At 30.8% G+C, this 15,551-nt stretch overlaps 2 protein-coding genes across 3 annotated transcripts in view; one reads left to right on the plus strand and one right to left on the minus strand.

The window, feature by feature from the left end:
* LOC109335256 (gibberellin-regulated protein 4-like) lies at positions 1,562-11,840 on the plus strand. Of its 2 annotated transcripts, none has more exons than XM_019571383.1 (5): positions 1,562-1,574; positions 10,450-10,529; positions 10,826-10,870; positions 11,114-11,147; positions 11,511-11,840. In XM_019571383.1, exons 2-5 carry the CDS (start codon positions 10,458-10,460, stop codon positions 11,690-11,692), a joined length of 333 nt encoding a protein of 110 aa, XP_019426928.1. In that variant the 5' UTR covers positions 1,562-1,574; positions 10,450-10,457; the 3' UTR covers positions 11,693-11,840. The 2 variants fall into 2 exon arrangements, with proteins under 2 accessions (XP_019426928.1, XP_019426929.1); XM_019571384.1 differs by lacking the exon at positions 1,562-1,574 and having other exon boundaries at positions 10,380-10,529; positions 11,511-11,711; positions 11,785-11,827.
* Positions 15,439-15,551, minus strand: part of LOC109335528 — a 3,051-nt gene continuing 2,938 nt past the window's right edge. The window contains exon 3 of the mRNA XM_019571662.1: positions 15,439-15,506. Coding sequence (XP_019427207.1) covers positions 15,439-15,506 — 68 coding nt within the window. The remainder of the gene's footprint in view (positions 15,507-15,551) is intronic.

Consider the following 15,551-nt stretch of genomic DNA (forward strand, 5'->3'; position numbering starts at 1 on the left):
ATGGAATCATATTATTCCAATCAAGGGATTGTGCATCAAACAAGCTGCCCCTACACACCACAACAAAATGGTATTGTGGAAAGAAAGCACCAACACATTTTGAATGTAGCTAGAGCTCTAATGTTGCAAAGTCAGGTACCAAAGGTATATTGGTCCTATGCTATAATACATGCTATACACATTATTAATATGCTGCCTACTCCTTTACTCAATGATAAATCTCCCTTTGAGAAGCTATATGGAAGATATCCTGTTTTTCAGGATCTTAGAGTGTTTGGTTGCCTTGCTTATGCTAGCACTGTTGGTCAGTATAGGACCAAATTTGATCCTAGGTCAGCTAAATGTGTGTTCCTAGGATATAGAAATGGCACAAAATGTTTTGTAGTTTTAAATTTGTCTAACAGAGCCTTGCAGGTGACTAGGAATGTTATATTCCATGAATATGTTTTTCCCTATGTGTCTAATGATTGTGACAAAGAAAATGGCACTGGTTTTACCTTGCCCATGCCACATTATGATGATTTGTTTGACACCACTCCTCACAATCAAGAATTAAGTCAAGAATTGCAGACCAATGTTGAACCTGAAAGTGATCATACTGAGCATACTGTTGAGGAAGTTACTGACCAACCTAGTACAGACAGTATTCCTAACCATAGGAGAAGAAGTGCTAGAATGAGTAGGCCTCCTACTTACTTGCAGGACTATCATTGTGCCCTGCTAAGCAAGTCTGCCCATAGTAGAACTTCTAAGTACCCTATCTCTGGTTATCTGTCTTACAATCAATTAGCCCCTGAACATAAGCATAGAATTCTTTCAATAACCACTCAAACTGAACCTAAGAACTATGCTCAGGCTATACTTGATCCTCATTGGAAAGATGCCATCAACACTGAGTTGAAGGCTTTACAACTCAATCATACTTGGACCCTTACCAAATTACCCGAGGATAAGAGCACTATAGGATGCAAATGGGTGTTTAAGATTAAGTATAAGCCTGATGGAGGAAACTGGAAGAAAGGGGGTACACAAGGTAGGGGATCAATTCAAGGGAGAAGACCATCAAACTCACCTGGTAGAGGATCTTGGATCAAGGGTGCAAGTCCAGGGAAATATTGTTCTCATTGCAAGAAGACAGGTCACACAGTTGAAGTATGTTATAGGCTACATGGATTCCCAGCTAACTTCCAATTCACCAAGAATGAACAAATCAACTCAGTCACAACAAACTCTTCAAAGGATGACCAAGATGGAACAATTTTTGGACTCACTCAACAACAATATCAAGGTTTGGTGAACATGCTGCAACAAAATAGTTCTATAGTTCCAAAGCATGAAGATCACAATGTTGGTCATGTAAGTAATGCCATGTCAGCTTGCAGCACTAATCATAAAACAGAAGAATCAGGTAGCTCTGATACCATATTAAAGATTGAAGTTGATGATGAAACACAAGAAACCTATAAGGATTCTTGAGAGATGAGTGAAGAATGAAGAAAGAATATGGCTTTCTTTATTGATTAAATGAATGAACAAATATTGAAGAGAATTTTACAAGTGTTTTGCTAAAAGGAGAACTAGGACTTATATAGACTAAGACTCAAGCCTAACTAACTAATAAGATAAACCCACGTGATTAAAAGAAATCAATCACGTTTCCTCCACGTTTGCTTGGAACACAAGAAACGGATTCTGCCTGCACGAGTGATGCTCCTGTCTCGGTCAGGCTGGCCCATGGTGCTGGTGCTACTGTCTCGGTCAGGCTGGCCCATGGTGCTGGTGCTACTGTCTCGGTCGTGCTGGTGCTACTGTCTCGGTCAGTTTGGTGTGCCTTGGCACTTGGCTCGGTCAGACTCATGTGCATCGGCACTAATGCTCGGTCAGGCTCATGCGCCTTGGCACTAATGCTGGGCTGGCCATACTCATGCGCCTTGGCACTGATTATGGCCTGGCCATGCTCATGCGCCTTGGCACTGATGTTGGCCTGGCCATGCTCATGCGCATACTTAGCTCGGTCAGAGTTGGCTTGTTGCTTGGTCTTGTCTTCATGAGCAGTGGCATCCTTGGTCTTGTCTTCATGAGCAGTGGCATCACCATTGTTGCTTAATAAAAATAACATATGTGAAACGCAAATTACAACTAATTTTAAGTCAAATTCTTAAGGCATTTCGTAGAGATTGGTTACTCAATTAAAATAAACTATTGTATACTTCCTCCATTATCTATTAATTCATAGTCAAAATTTCACTTTTGTTGTTTCTCCTTACACATTCATCTTCCGTAAATCTTCCCTGCATTGTACCTTTATTGTGAGAAAACAATATTATTTTCATGTATGTAGAATTTTGGATATAATGAACATAAAAGTACACTCATATTGACTCAAGTAATTAAAAATAGCTCACTTTTTTATGAGCAAGAAAATGGTAAGAGCAAGAGCACATGGATTGAGATCAAGTTTCAACTATTATCATATGTTGACTCTTTATGATCTCCTTGGAGATCAAGTTTCAGCCTATATCTTGAAATCGAATCTATTTTTTCTTCTTCTTGATTCAGCTTTAATATTCTTGATGCTTATTTTATGAACAAATGCATAGAGTTTAGATATTTAGTTGAAGGATGGGGAGATGAAATCCAAACATTGGAACTTTCTAATGATTGAAAATTGTAGATCAGAATTCGAGATATACCATAATTCTTGGTTTTAACCATAAGAAAATGATTTTGAAGAATAGAAATCCTTTCCATCTGAAGAATCCAGCACTGGATACAGATACTTACCTATGTCAAATCAAAAAAATTAATTGTTTAAATTTTAATTATTTTTTTAATAAAATAATTAGTTATTCAATTTCTTTTTCCCTTATAATCCAGTACCGGAGGATTCAGTACTAGAGATGATTTAAACCAAATTTTAAAGCCTCTTCTCATATGAATTTATATCCTCTCTAGTATTGGAGTCTAAAAATGGATAAAAATTTTGACGTATGATACAAATAAATCTTTAATAAACATGATTTGAAGTTATTTTTCAATAAAAAATAAAAAAAATTCCTTTTCACCTCATAATCTAGTATTGGTTTCTCCACAAAGGAGATTCACTCTAATCTATATTTTGTTGTATAATTCCCTTCCATTAATTAAGCTCCAACAGCGCATCTACCTTATAATTTGGAGTTTTCTCTTTCCATTCATTTCCTTCCAAAATTCAACTCTCAAACTAACCCAAGAGAATCGAACTACTTAATTTTCATCATTTGATAAATCATGTTTCTCAACTTTTATTATGAGATCCCCCAAAGAAGGTTAGAAATAAGTGAATAATGTGAATCCCATGCTATTGTCACATGGATAAGGTTAAATTATTGATAATAAATCCTCATTAATAATCTCCAATCTAAATTCAAAAGGGATATTTTTGAGACATGAGACATGAATCATGATGTTTCTTAAGATATGTTGGTCCCCCATGTGGAATCCCACATGCTAGAACATGAGCACCGCATGTGTTGTGCATCTACCTTTGGTCCTTCTTTCCCTAATGTTGTACCTTCAAATAGCATTGCACCAAACACATTCAATGCACTAGAAAATATTAATAACTAAATCCACTTTCACAATTTTTAAAAGTAAATTACCAATTTGATCCCCAAATAATAAGCTAGCAGACAATTTAGTAACTCACATTCTAAAATGGTATTTTTCATTGATGAATATTTAAAACGTCAATTAAATTGATCATCGGGTAACAAAAATAAGAATTAAGTTAATACTATACGAAGGATCAATTTACTTGACTTTTGAATATTTAGAGCGGAAAATATCATTTTATAATATTACGAGTTAGTTCATTATTGCTTAAAATCAAACTTCTAGAAATGTACTTAACTTTTTCCCTTTCCTTTCTCATCCTCTTCCCCATAAAAGGCTATATAAATCTCTCCCTATACCCAAAAAATATATCATGGACTAATAAATTATCTAATGCCTTGTCTTTTACTGAAAAAATAGGTAATGTACTTATTTTTTCCTAAAAAGTATTTAAAAATCATAAATCGCAATCATATAAAACTTCTAATTAATCTGAGTTATACAAAAAAAAATACATTTATAATACTCAAACGTGAGGACTTATTTAATGAAATTAATCTACTTACTACAAGTCACAACATTGGCCCACTTGCATATTTTAGAATACCAAAAAATGCAAAATCCCAATCATATAAAACCTCTACTTGTGTGCACATGCACTTACTAAATACTACCACATTGAATTTGATGATCCCTAATTCATGTTGAAACATCTCATGCATCTTGTGATCTACTTGAATGTGAATCACAGCTTTGGATATGATGGAAGACAAAATATATAAGTCATTTATTTGCTGCCTCACCATATTTAGCTTGGGGTGATGAATTTCACTTTCTTTGGATCTCATGTTATCAACTTATGATATATATTTATATCATGGTTCAGTTGCAATGGTCATAATCGGGGTTATGTTAATGGCAATTGCACTATAATAAGGCCAATTAATGACTATAAAAACCCAATATTATGGATTTAGCAAACTATTTACACAAACTAATTACAAATGTTATATTGTAACTCATGAAAGTTTTTAGATACTACCTAGCTTAATTTGTAAAGTGAAAACCATTAGTTACTCATTAAAACACCTTATATAGTGATCAATTTTTGCCTTCTAAGATTGTGTGAAATTTGATGTAGGATATCTATAATTATTAAGATTCATCTCAAAATCAATTGATAATAAAAAAAAATAGTATAATATGTATTTAAATCATGTCAGAGATAATGAGGTAAGCGTAGTACGATTTATATCACAACAATAACTTTAAACACCTTTAATAATGAAGTTGCTATTAGGTTTCTTTTAACATATGTAAGTGAATGCAAATGGTGATTGCATCTTTTTATTAACGAATATTCTTTCTTTATCATATAAAGTGCTTTATTTATAATGTTAAATATTTTATAAAATACTTGAGTTGTATATTTAAATATACGAGCACATTTGTAGTATTAAAATTCAAAAACCTACTAAAAGCATATCTTGGTTGGGACTAAGCAAACATCAATTGGCATGGCTAATGTTCTTAACAAAACAAATGAAAGCTTTACATTTAATATAATATGTTTGTTTGTCAATAAAAAATTACTAAGAATTGCTGATCTGGTGATAAATAAAGTAGATCCCTAAATATTCTTTGGTAATGCGTGTAACTTTGAATCCTTGGAAAAATAATCATTGAAGGGATAAGCGCAAGTCTCGAAATATTTAATTCTATCTTTTGATGTGGGTTAACCAAAAAAAAAGTATTACCACTTACTCCATTCGTTCCTAAAAATCTAAAAATGTAAGTTTTTTATTATTGTAGTACTAAGTTATTTTAGAGTAAATTATACTCACGTCCAAGTTACAAAAATTATACATCCCTTTTTAAACTTACATAAATACTCTTAATTATATACCCACATTATATGAATTATCTTTGTAAGAGATAAATATAATTTATCAAACAAAAATGTATTTAAGTTAAACAAAATATGGTATATTGTGAATAAAAATACAAATAATATAAGAGTAAATGTTTATTCATTATTTTGGTTAGTTACAATATAATATTAAAATGATTTAAACATCTCCTTAAAATTATAGATAAAGTTTGTAATGAACCTTGACTCTTATATCATTTAAACTTTCTTTACAATATATCATCTTTTCTTTGATTTAATTACATTCATCATCATTTTTTGCTTAAGAAATTATATTTATCTCTCCTAGAGGGATAGTTAATATAATGTGTATATACAAGTATACAATTAGATATGATTTATGTACTTTTAAAAAATGATAAATAATTTATGTAATTTTACTAAAACTTAGAGCATACAAGTATAATTTACTCTTGTTTTTATTATTTCTCACTCATATTTGAGTATTAAGAATTCCACTACAAGACAGAAAATCTAAATAATTGATCTAATTTATTAAATATATAATTCTCACTCTTTACAAATTATTCTAACACAAAATCCCTCACTTGTTTGTTACTACCCTTGTAAAGATATGAGGCAAGTAGATAAATGCATTTCTGATTTATGAGGATTGCTATGGAAATGGAGCCAATAATGAAGCTTTTGTCAAACTGGTGGAGCTTCCATTCACGAGCTATGCTCAGACATGGCACATGCTCATAGCCAAATACTTTACAACCTTTATCACCTTCTTTATTGGTGATCCCAATTTACATTTTTTTTGTTTTATTATTAAAAATTATATTTTTAGTTTCTCTATTCGTTTTGGTCCTCATAAAAAAAATTGCTCAAAACTCATGCAAAATAATTTGTTTTGCTTTTATTTTCTCACATTAATAAGAATATGTTAAGTGTGCTATTGTGTGATGGTCATTTTGTTTAAATGATCAAGTAATAACTTGTTACATTTTTATCTAGTATTTGTATTTTTTATGGTAAATTGTGTCTGTCAACTTATCAAAATCATATGAACTTATATCTATATATCAATATGAATTTTGATAATTCAATTCATATGAATTTATGTAAAAAAATATTTCCATATGATGTATAAAATTTGATATGAACTTCTTGTTTAGTATTTGTATTTTTATATCAGTTTAAAAGAAATTATTATCAATATAATGTTAAAATGGTAGGAGGCATGCTTGAATCTTCTTGATGAAACAAGAAAGATAAGAAAAGAGAATGAGAAAAAAAGTTTAAAGAATTGATATTTCTCATTACTGAAAATTAATGAATTGAATTACAAGGAATAAGGGGAATCACCTTTTATATACTAACTAGTTAATCGATTAATTAAACTCTTAATCGATTAACGAAAATAATATTACAACTAACGAACCGAAATCAACTAACAACTTTAACATTCCCCCTCAAGCTGGAATGTGTCAAGCATTCCAAGCTTGAAATGATTGTGTTGAACGCCACACATACTCTAATACCTCCTCTTGCTGGTGAGCTAATATTCGTCTCCTAGTCTTGAAATCTAAATGTGGAGCAATACTGACGCTTAACCACCATTTGGCAGAAGCAATTTCATCCAACGCTTAATCATCTTTTCGACAGATGCAAACCAATCATAATGGATGAAAGAAAGAAATGGGATGGACATTAATCTTGATCCTTATATGTTGTTTCAATGAGAAAAACTTGCACACTAATGTTGTGTGTTTAATGAGAGAGAGGATAAAGAAACTAGAGTAATAAAGAAAAGAAATAATTGAGGGTAGTTGATGAAGAATAAGAAGAAAAGGATGTGAAGTGACTAAGAATCTCAAGAACTCTGAAAGATCTCAAAGAGGAACTTGCATATTGCTTGATAATATTCATATACCAACATTACATGTTTGATAAACATAATTGAATGAAACTTTTCTCACCCTTCTTTACTTCTGAGTGTTGTTACTTGTTACAGAATTGAAAGCAAGAAGATGGTAGAAACTTTTGAGAAGAATATATGCACTAATCTTGTATCACTTTGCAATAAGTGAAATGAACATGCCTCTTTGATTAGTAAACAACACAAATGTCCATACAAAGTTGTTGACATGAATTTTCTTGAGAATCTTAAAATGGAAGAACGCTTGATATAGAAATGGCATGCCTCAACCAGTGACTCTAGATGATCAAAGAAAATGGTGATGAGACTGTTGTAACTCTGGTAGACACTCTCCATTCTTGCTCTTTGTAGTACGCTGAGATGGAAGTTCTTCATAGAAGCATAAACGTGGAAGCTAACAAAAGATTAATTACGCTCTAATACCGTGTTAAAATGGTAGGAGGCATGCTTGAATCTTCTTGATGAAACAAGAAAGATGAGAAAAGAGAATGAGAAAGAAAGCTTAAAAAATTGAAAATGAATGAATTGAATTACAAAGAATAAGGGAATCACATTTTATATACTAACTAGTTAATCGATTAATTAAACTCTTAATCGATTAACAAAAACAATATTACAACTAACAAACCGAAACTAACTAACAAGTTTAACATATAATAATTTTGAATGAATTCTGAATTTTATAATTCCGCTATTACTATATTTTTCCTAATATTTTCTAACTATTTATTCCACAACTTTATAACTATCTAATATTCAATTAATTTATCTATTGTATTTGTGTATATTCCTCAAAAGCCTCTATGATATATTTGTTTATGCAATTCTAACAAATGAAATTAATACCAGGTGAGGAATATTAAAGTATATTAAAAGATTACATTATTTTTTAAATGCATGCATTGCCTATGGAATGTTTATGACTATTATAATTACCACTGTTGAAAGAAGGTTTTCGAAATTATCCTATTTGGAAATCAACTGTCTCACAAGGTGAATTGAATAAATTAGCTATATTATCATTTGATAATGAAACACTAGCATTGCTTAATTATAAAGCTTGCATAAATAATTTTGCAACTCGAAAGATTAGAATAGTAAAATAAGAATTGGTTATTTATATTATGTTAGACCCCAAAGAATTGGTTATTGCAACTCGAAAAATTCTAGAGGAATAGATTGTTTAATGTAGAGCTTGTAAGTGGTATATATTTTTTACAATAAATATGTCGGTGGGCTTGATGATATTCTCTAACTTTACATGATGTATGCATATCCAAAAAATAAAATTTATCATTAAAGTGCATGTTTAATCTAGATCTATCACACTCTCTTTTTATATACATACCCTTTTCATATATTTTATGATTATCAATGATAAAAGCATAATTATGCTATTGGTATCAAAAACTAATTTTATTTCGATTTTCTTTAAAATTTTGCTTGCAATCAGATTTGATTCTTAAATATTTTGTAATTTTGATTTATTTCTACCATCCATTAAGTAATACTCTTAAAGTAATAGATAGCTATGTATAATAAATATAGATCAATTGTCCATATTTTTTGTGTCTCTTTCAATTAGAAAGTAATACTTAATTAAAAATATAAAATATTAGAGATCGGAACCATGAAGATGTAATTATTTTGGAATAAGAGATCTTTATTTATGAAAAGTCATCTACATTTTAAGGAGTATAATTTATTTGATTTCCATCATCTACTTACAAACCTTTCATGTAGTGGGTCCAAACTTTAACATGTGACATCATTCCAGTACTGAAAGATTCCCTATTAGAGAGGATCACATTTTTATACTCATGTTATTTATGTGACGTTTTGGAATTTTAACCTTGCATCAAACATAACATATTATTTTTAACAATGGTTTAAATAAGAATGTTTATTATGTTCTTTGTTCATTTTTTAACATTAACAAGTGACATCATTCCAATATAAAAGGATCCAATATTAGAAAGGACCACATTTTCATACTGATATTATTTATGTGATGTTTTGGAATTTAAACCTTGCATCAAACATAATATTTTATTTTTAAAAATGGTTTAAATAAAAATATTTATCATGTTCTTTGTTCATTTTTAACATTAATATTATTATTATATATATAGTTATATTGTTTAATTAGTGAATCATGATTATACCATTATTTGCTAATTTATCCAATATTAATAATACTTTTTCAAACACATATATAAAAATAAAGAGATGTTGTACAATGTTTCTTTCTATTTTTGTCTAAAACCATGTATAACAGGATCCAATTAATTCAAGTTGATTTGGTAAGACTAGAGTTATTGGCAATTACCAAAAACTTAATTACTATTGTAATGTACCCTATCCATTCCATATCTCAACTGATATTTTTTTTTCACAATATTATTTAACTTTTACAATTTTAGAAATCTAATACACATTTATATTTTACCTTCTAATTATACTGTTATTTGTTACTTCTCATTTTTACTCATATTTCTTTTAATTCATTTTCGAATATAAATTAAACAAGGTTATTCTAGTCCTATTATATTATGTTTTATATGACTTATTGACTTCTTAATTGTATATATATATATATATATATATATAGTTTAGTTAAGGTATCATTCTTGTTTGAATCAAGAGCATTTATTAGTATGAACAAAAGCACTGTGATATTGAAGTAAGTGGTGGCCTAAAAACATAATAATATTTTTTAACATTCAAGATTCAAACACAAATCTTACATAAAAAAACAAACATGTGTATTCATTATAATATGCTTATATTGTTGATATTGAACAATAATATTTGTTGTTGAGATCACAGACAATTCTATGAGAGTGTTCACACGCAATAACTACTCTTGCTGCTAAATTAAATTCACCCACCAAAGTTCTATAAATGCCCCACATTCTCTTTATGCATGCTTCCACCATAACCCATTCTCCTCTCTCTCTCTCTCTCTCTCTTTGATTGTTCACACTGAGTGCTTTATACAAGTTTTTTTCCTAATAGTATAAGAGGGGTTTGTGTCTACTTGCAACAATGTCCATGGCTGACAAGTTCACTGCTATTCTGATTTTGACCCTTGTTACTATCTCCATGCTTCAAATATTGGTTAGTGTTTAATGTTTTTTTTTTTTTTTGTACTATTTCACTTTTTTGGGTAAGAAACTAATCACTTTCGGGGTGTGTGGTTGTTCATTTCAACAAATGTTACTCCCAAAAATCAAATTATTAACATTTTGGTCAACATAGGATCTAGCGGGGCCTTACACCACTAGACTGATACCTTATTGGTGATTAGTGTTTAATGTGACATTAGAAAGCACACATTTTTAAATATGTTCTAATTATTTTTTAGGTTTTGAATGGTTCTTAACATTATTGTATTTTGCCTTGACTTTTTTCAGGTCATGGCATCTCATGGAAATGGAGGCCACCACTATGATAACAAGGTATAACCAAAACCTCTTTTAGGGAAAAAAATGCTAGTAATTAATTCACACTATGTTTAGCACTATATTCAACATGATAAAGATTAGATCTATATCAATAGTTTAAAATAAAATAAAAAAGAGTATTGAAAATAGTGTGCAAGTTGAATATCTCTAGAATAAAAAATGGTGTTCATTTTTAAATTATACTTTGTGAGGGATAAATGCTAATTTGTGGTGCTTAAATGTGTGTTTAATTTTCAGAGCAAATATGGACCTGGCAGTCTCAAGAGCTACCGTAAGTGAAGTTTCTTATGTTTATGCAATTCATTTTCTTCACATTGTGATTTATGTTCAAATAATTACTTAGAAATCTTGATCATGGATAAAAATGGTAACAATAGGCAATAGCATATAAAGAATGAGTTTGTTCCAAAAAAATTAATAATTTATTTAATGTATTATTAGCTAGATTTCATGTGTCACCTATTAAAATATTCGGATCTACTACTGAATGTCACTTAATACTGGTTTAACATTATAGAGAAAAACAATTATTTAATTTGTCAGAAAATTAATATATTATTTATGAGGGTCTGGTTAATGGTTACAATATAACTTTCTCAAATTTGTCTCTCTTTGCAATGTGTAATTTGACCAGAATGCCCTTCACAATGCACAAGGAGATGTAGCCAGACTCAGTACCACAAGCCATGCATGTTTTTCTGTCAGAAATGCTGTAACAAATGTTTGTGTGTGCCCCCGGGGTATTATGGTAATAAAGCTGTGTGCCCTTGCTACAACAACTGGAAGACCCAACAGGGAGGTCCCAAGTGCCCTTAAACTTATGATACTTCATCAAATTAAACAAAGATATATAGTTTCTATATAATAATTTTATTTCCTTCCTTTGTTCCTTCTATGTTCCTAACCAAATATTTACCCTTTTTGGTTCTCTCTACATGTAATGTAATTTGTTGATTTTTGAGGATTTCTTTCTAGTGAGAGTATGTGGGTTCCTCATAATGTCACTCCTTGAGGCTTTTTTTTGGCTTTTGGGTATTGAATGGTAGTGGCTAATATTATATTCCTATCATCATCCATCTATATATAAAACTTATGCTTTGTAATAATTTTGGTTCCAATTTAATATCTATCCATTGTGAATATAAAAATTTATAAGTAATATTTGAGGAGGAATCCATTTACCTCTAATTTAAGTTATACTAATTATATTCAATCTCAACAATTCATTTTCTTAAATCCAACGGACCAACTATGTGAAAACTTTTAAGGTTTCTCTTTTTCCCTCTCATCATCATTTATTTCAATTAATCATTTGGTCTATTGAATTTAAGAAAATGAATAACTGAGTTTGTGTGTAATTAGTATACTTAAATTGAGTGTAAATAGATCTCTCATCTTAATACGGTAGATGAATATTATTTATATTTAAAAATTAACAATAATTAAATAAAAATATTAAATAATGTAGTATCAATGGAAAAGTTCTTATATCAGTCCATATTAGAGATGGCAAAACGGGCCGCCCGACTCGTTTAGCCCACGCCCGCAAATGCCCGCAAAAATTTAAACGGGCACGGGCATGTCCGCATTGGCTTAACGGACAAAATTCAATGTCCTGCCCGTTTTAAAACGAGCTAACGGGTTTGCGGGCGGCCCGCGGGCATTGTTGAATAATTAAAAAAAAGAATTCATATAATAAATGAAATTAAATTAAAGAAAGTAGTTGAAGATAAAAAATTAACAAACTTTTTTTATATTTTATATGAAGTTTAACAAATTACATTAGATTACAATTTTTTTAGAGAATAAAAATCACATTACATCATAACTTATTTAAAAAAAATTTATTTTTTTCTTAAATTATATTTATGGGCCGCCCGCATGCCCAATGGAAATGCCCGCAAACTTAGCGGGCAAAACGGGAAAATGGACAAAAAATGTATGCCCTGGCAAAGAAATGCGGGCGCGCCCACGGGCAATGCCTGTTTTGCCATGTATAGTCCATATATCTTTTTTCTTGTTTTCTTTTCTTGCATAGACAATAGCTAGCATGTTAATTTTGACAAATTATTATGTTTCCAATATTGCATGAATGGCAACATCACATTCAAGCTTGTACTTCCTATTAATATATTAAAAGGATAATTTAGTTATAAAAAAGTTTTATGATGGCCTAATGTTGAAAGTTATTTTTACCACTCTACTTTCAAATCCCTTAGGATTCAATTGCAGTATAGTAAAAGGGTTTTATATCGTATCCACAGGGAATTGGTTAAATCAATGCCTTTCTTTAGTAAATTTTCTTAAACAATGAGTTCAGATGGTTTGATGATTGATTTTTGTAACAACTTCAATTGTAAAAATATGCAATATTAAAAAGGATTTATAACAATATGAGAAAACTGTTGGGATTGGGTTTCACTCAATAACTCATCAATATCCTAATGATTCAACATACAAACTTTGGCTTATGCTTAATTTCATCACATCAATTCTTATCTATCTCATTAATCTCTTACATGAGTAGATCAACGATTCCCTAATCTAATTATCAATCTCTTGCATAATTAAAAAGGATAATCGTAATGAGTCCAGATGTAAAATGACAAACAAACTTAATTCTATCTCTAGCAATCACGCTTGTTAGATGAGATAATCTAAATCCGATTATAATATGTAGTTCTCACTCACATATCAAATCTAAATTCATGCCTTAGGTGATCAATCCAAAACATTTATGAAGAACAAGATTAAATCATTGAAATTATCGCATAGAACAGATATTTGTATATAGAAATCAAAATAGATACATCAAAGTTTAGGAGTTACATCCAATCCCAACACAAGGAAATTAGCAATCCATAGCCATGGATGCTTTCAAGCTCAAAGTGAAGATTTAAGAAGAAAGGATAGCTCCAAGATGATGCAGGAACAAATCCACCCCTCCAGTTGATCTTCAATCCAAGCTCTATGTGTTTCCAAAGGTGTTTTTCTAAGTTCCTTAAGTTCTGAGTTTGAGGAAAAATTCTTCTCTCTCAAAAAAACTCTGTACATCTGAACCAGAAAATGGCTTTTATAAAGAGAAGCACGCACAGGGCGCCCAACCCCTTTTCTGGCCGCCCAGCTCCTTGGTTACCCTCACAAGAGGGTTTAGTTCAGTTTAGCAGGGCGCCCAGCCCCTTTTCTGGCCGCCCAGCTTGATTTGGACAGAAACAAAAACGCCCAGCCCTTCTAGAATCAGGCTTGGCGGTTTTGAACGTTCTTCAAGCTCCTAATCATTCTGCAAACCTTTTTCTTGTGAGATCTTCAACCTTAAAAGCTCAAAGTGAGATTGGAAACATGCATTAAACATATTCTAATTGTAAATTAGAATTTCTATAAGTTTTAATCAAAAAGTGTATTTTGCATGATATTTTCCATAAGTCAAAACGATAAGTGCTCTAAAATAAACTAGAAAGTACAGTAAAAATGGCACTTATCAAACTTCCCCCAACTTGAAACTTTGTTTGCCCTCAAACAAAAGGTACTGATCACAAAAAATGATATACACAAGGTTCATTCAATAACAGGGTTCATGAACAATCAAGATTTTCACTTCGCATGATTTCACAAATTTCATTTTTCAATCTCCCTAAAAACGATGTGATGCCCACAACTGATGTTCATTAATGAAATGAATGCAAGTTCAGGATGAATCCATTAGGCAAATCACTCTATCCATGTTATCAACCAAGGAAATTTTCAATGATTCACACAAGTTCTTTTAGAACCAAATGAAGGTTAGTGTTTCACTCATGTTCAGCATTTGAATCACAACAATTCAAGCTTGGTATTTGTCTCATCAATTATCAAGATTGCATGGTTAATCAAGGATCACTAAGGGCTTTTCAGGGTTGTAATGAGGCCAGGCTTCAAGGAAAATTAGTTTTTCTGGATATCAAAGTACTTTCAGACTAAGAGAGCAATCATAATAAGATTTACACAATAAAACCATGAATTCATACTCACTTCAGTATCCTCTTACTATTCCCATTTTGCCAACCTTCTTTACATATTTGAATCATATGACCCTTTTCTTCTCATTCTCATTCTTTTCTCAATCTTTCTCTTGCTTTTCTCATTTCAATTACACTCTTTTCTTTTCTTTTTTTGATACAAGATTATGTACTCAAGATTGAGAAAATTTTGAACAGTTTTGCTTTCTTTGCAACAAGAACACCAACAACCTCCACTCCCCCAACTTTGGATAAAACAAATAATCCTATTATAAATACTCTCTTAACTTAGAAAGTAAGGGATGAACATTTTTTTTTTCTTTTTTCATTGGCTCGAGATTATTCATAAGAACAAAATTAAATTTTATTTTAGGCTCAAAATGGGGTTAACAATGGATGTTCCTAAACAAGGGTAGGCTATTTGGTCAAGTAGCTATATATTCTAATCAAACAAAATTGCCTTGATCATTTCCTATCATTTCCATGCAATCAAAATAATTAGAGACTCAAACAAGTCCGACTGTGCAAAAACATATACTGATTCTCTCATCCTTACATTGTTTAAGGTCACGCTCCCTCACCAGGTTCAGATATAAATTTCTTGATTTCAAACACTTCAAGGTTATGCCAATGACCTTCATGTGAAAAATGCAATCATACATGTCATGGTATCATGAGTG

Source organism: Lupinus angustifolius, chromosome LG20 (assembly GCF_001865875.1).
Source record: "Lupinus angustifolius cultivar Tanjil chromosome LG20, LupAngTanjil_v1.0, whole genome shotgun sequence".
Classification (NCBI taxonomy): domain Eukaryota; kingdom Viridiplantae; phylum Streptophyta; class Magnoliopsida; order Fabales; family Fabaceae; genus Lupinus; species Lupinus angustifolius.

What these genes read in the sequence shown, in the direction of transcription:
- LOC109335256 (XM_019571383.1), top strand. Translation starts at nt 10,458, where the DNA reads ATGTCCATGGCTGACAAGTTCACTGCTATTCTGATTTTGACCCTTGTT. An exon ending in TCTCCATGCTTCAAATATTG is followed by an intron (nt 10,530 to 10,825) that starts GTTAGTGTTTAA and finishes GACTTTTTTCAG; the next exon opens with GTCATGGCATCTCATGGAAA. An exon ending in TGGCAGTCTCAAGAGCTACC is followed by an intron (nt 11,148 to 11,510) that starts GTAAGTGAAGTT and finishes TAATTTGACCAG; the next exon opens with AATGCCCTTCACAATGCACA.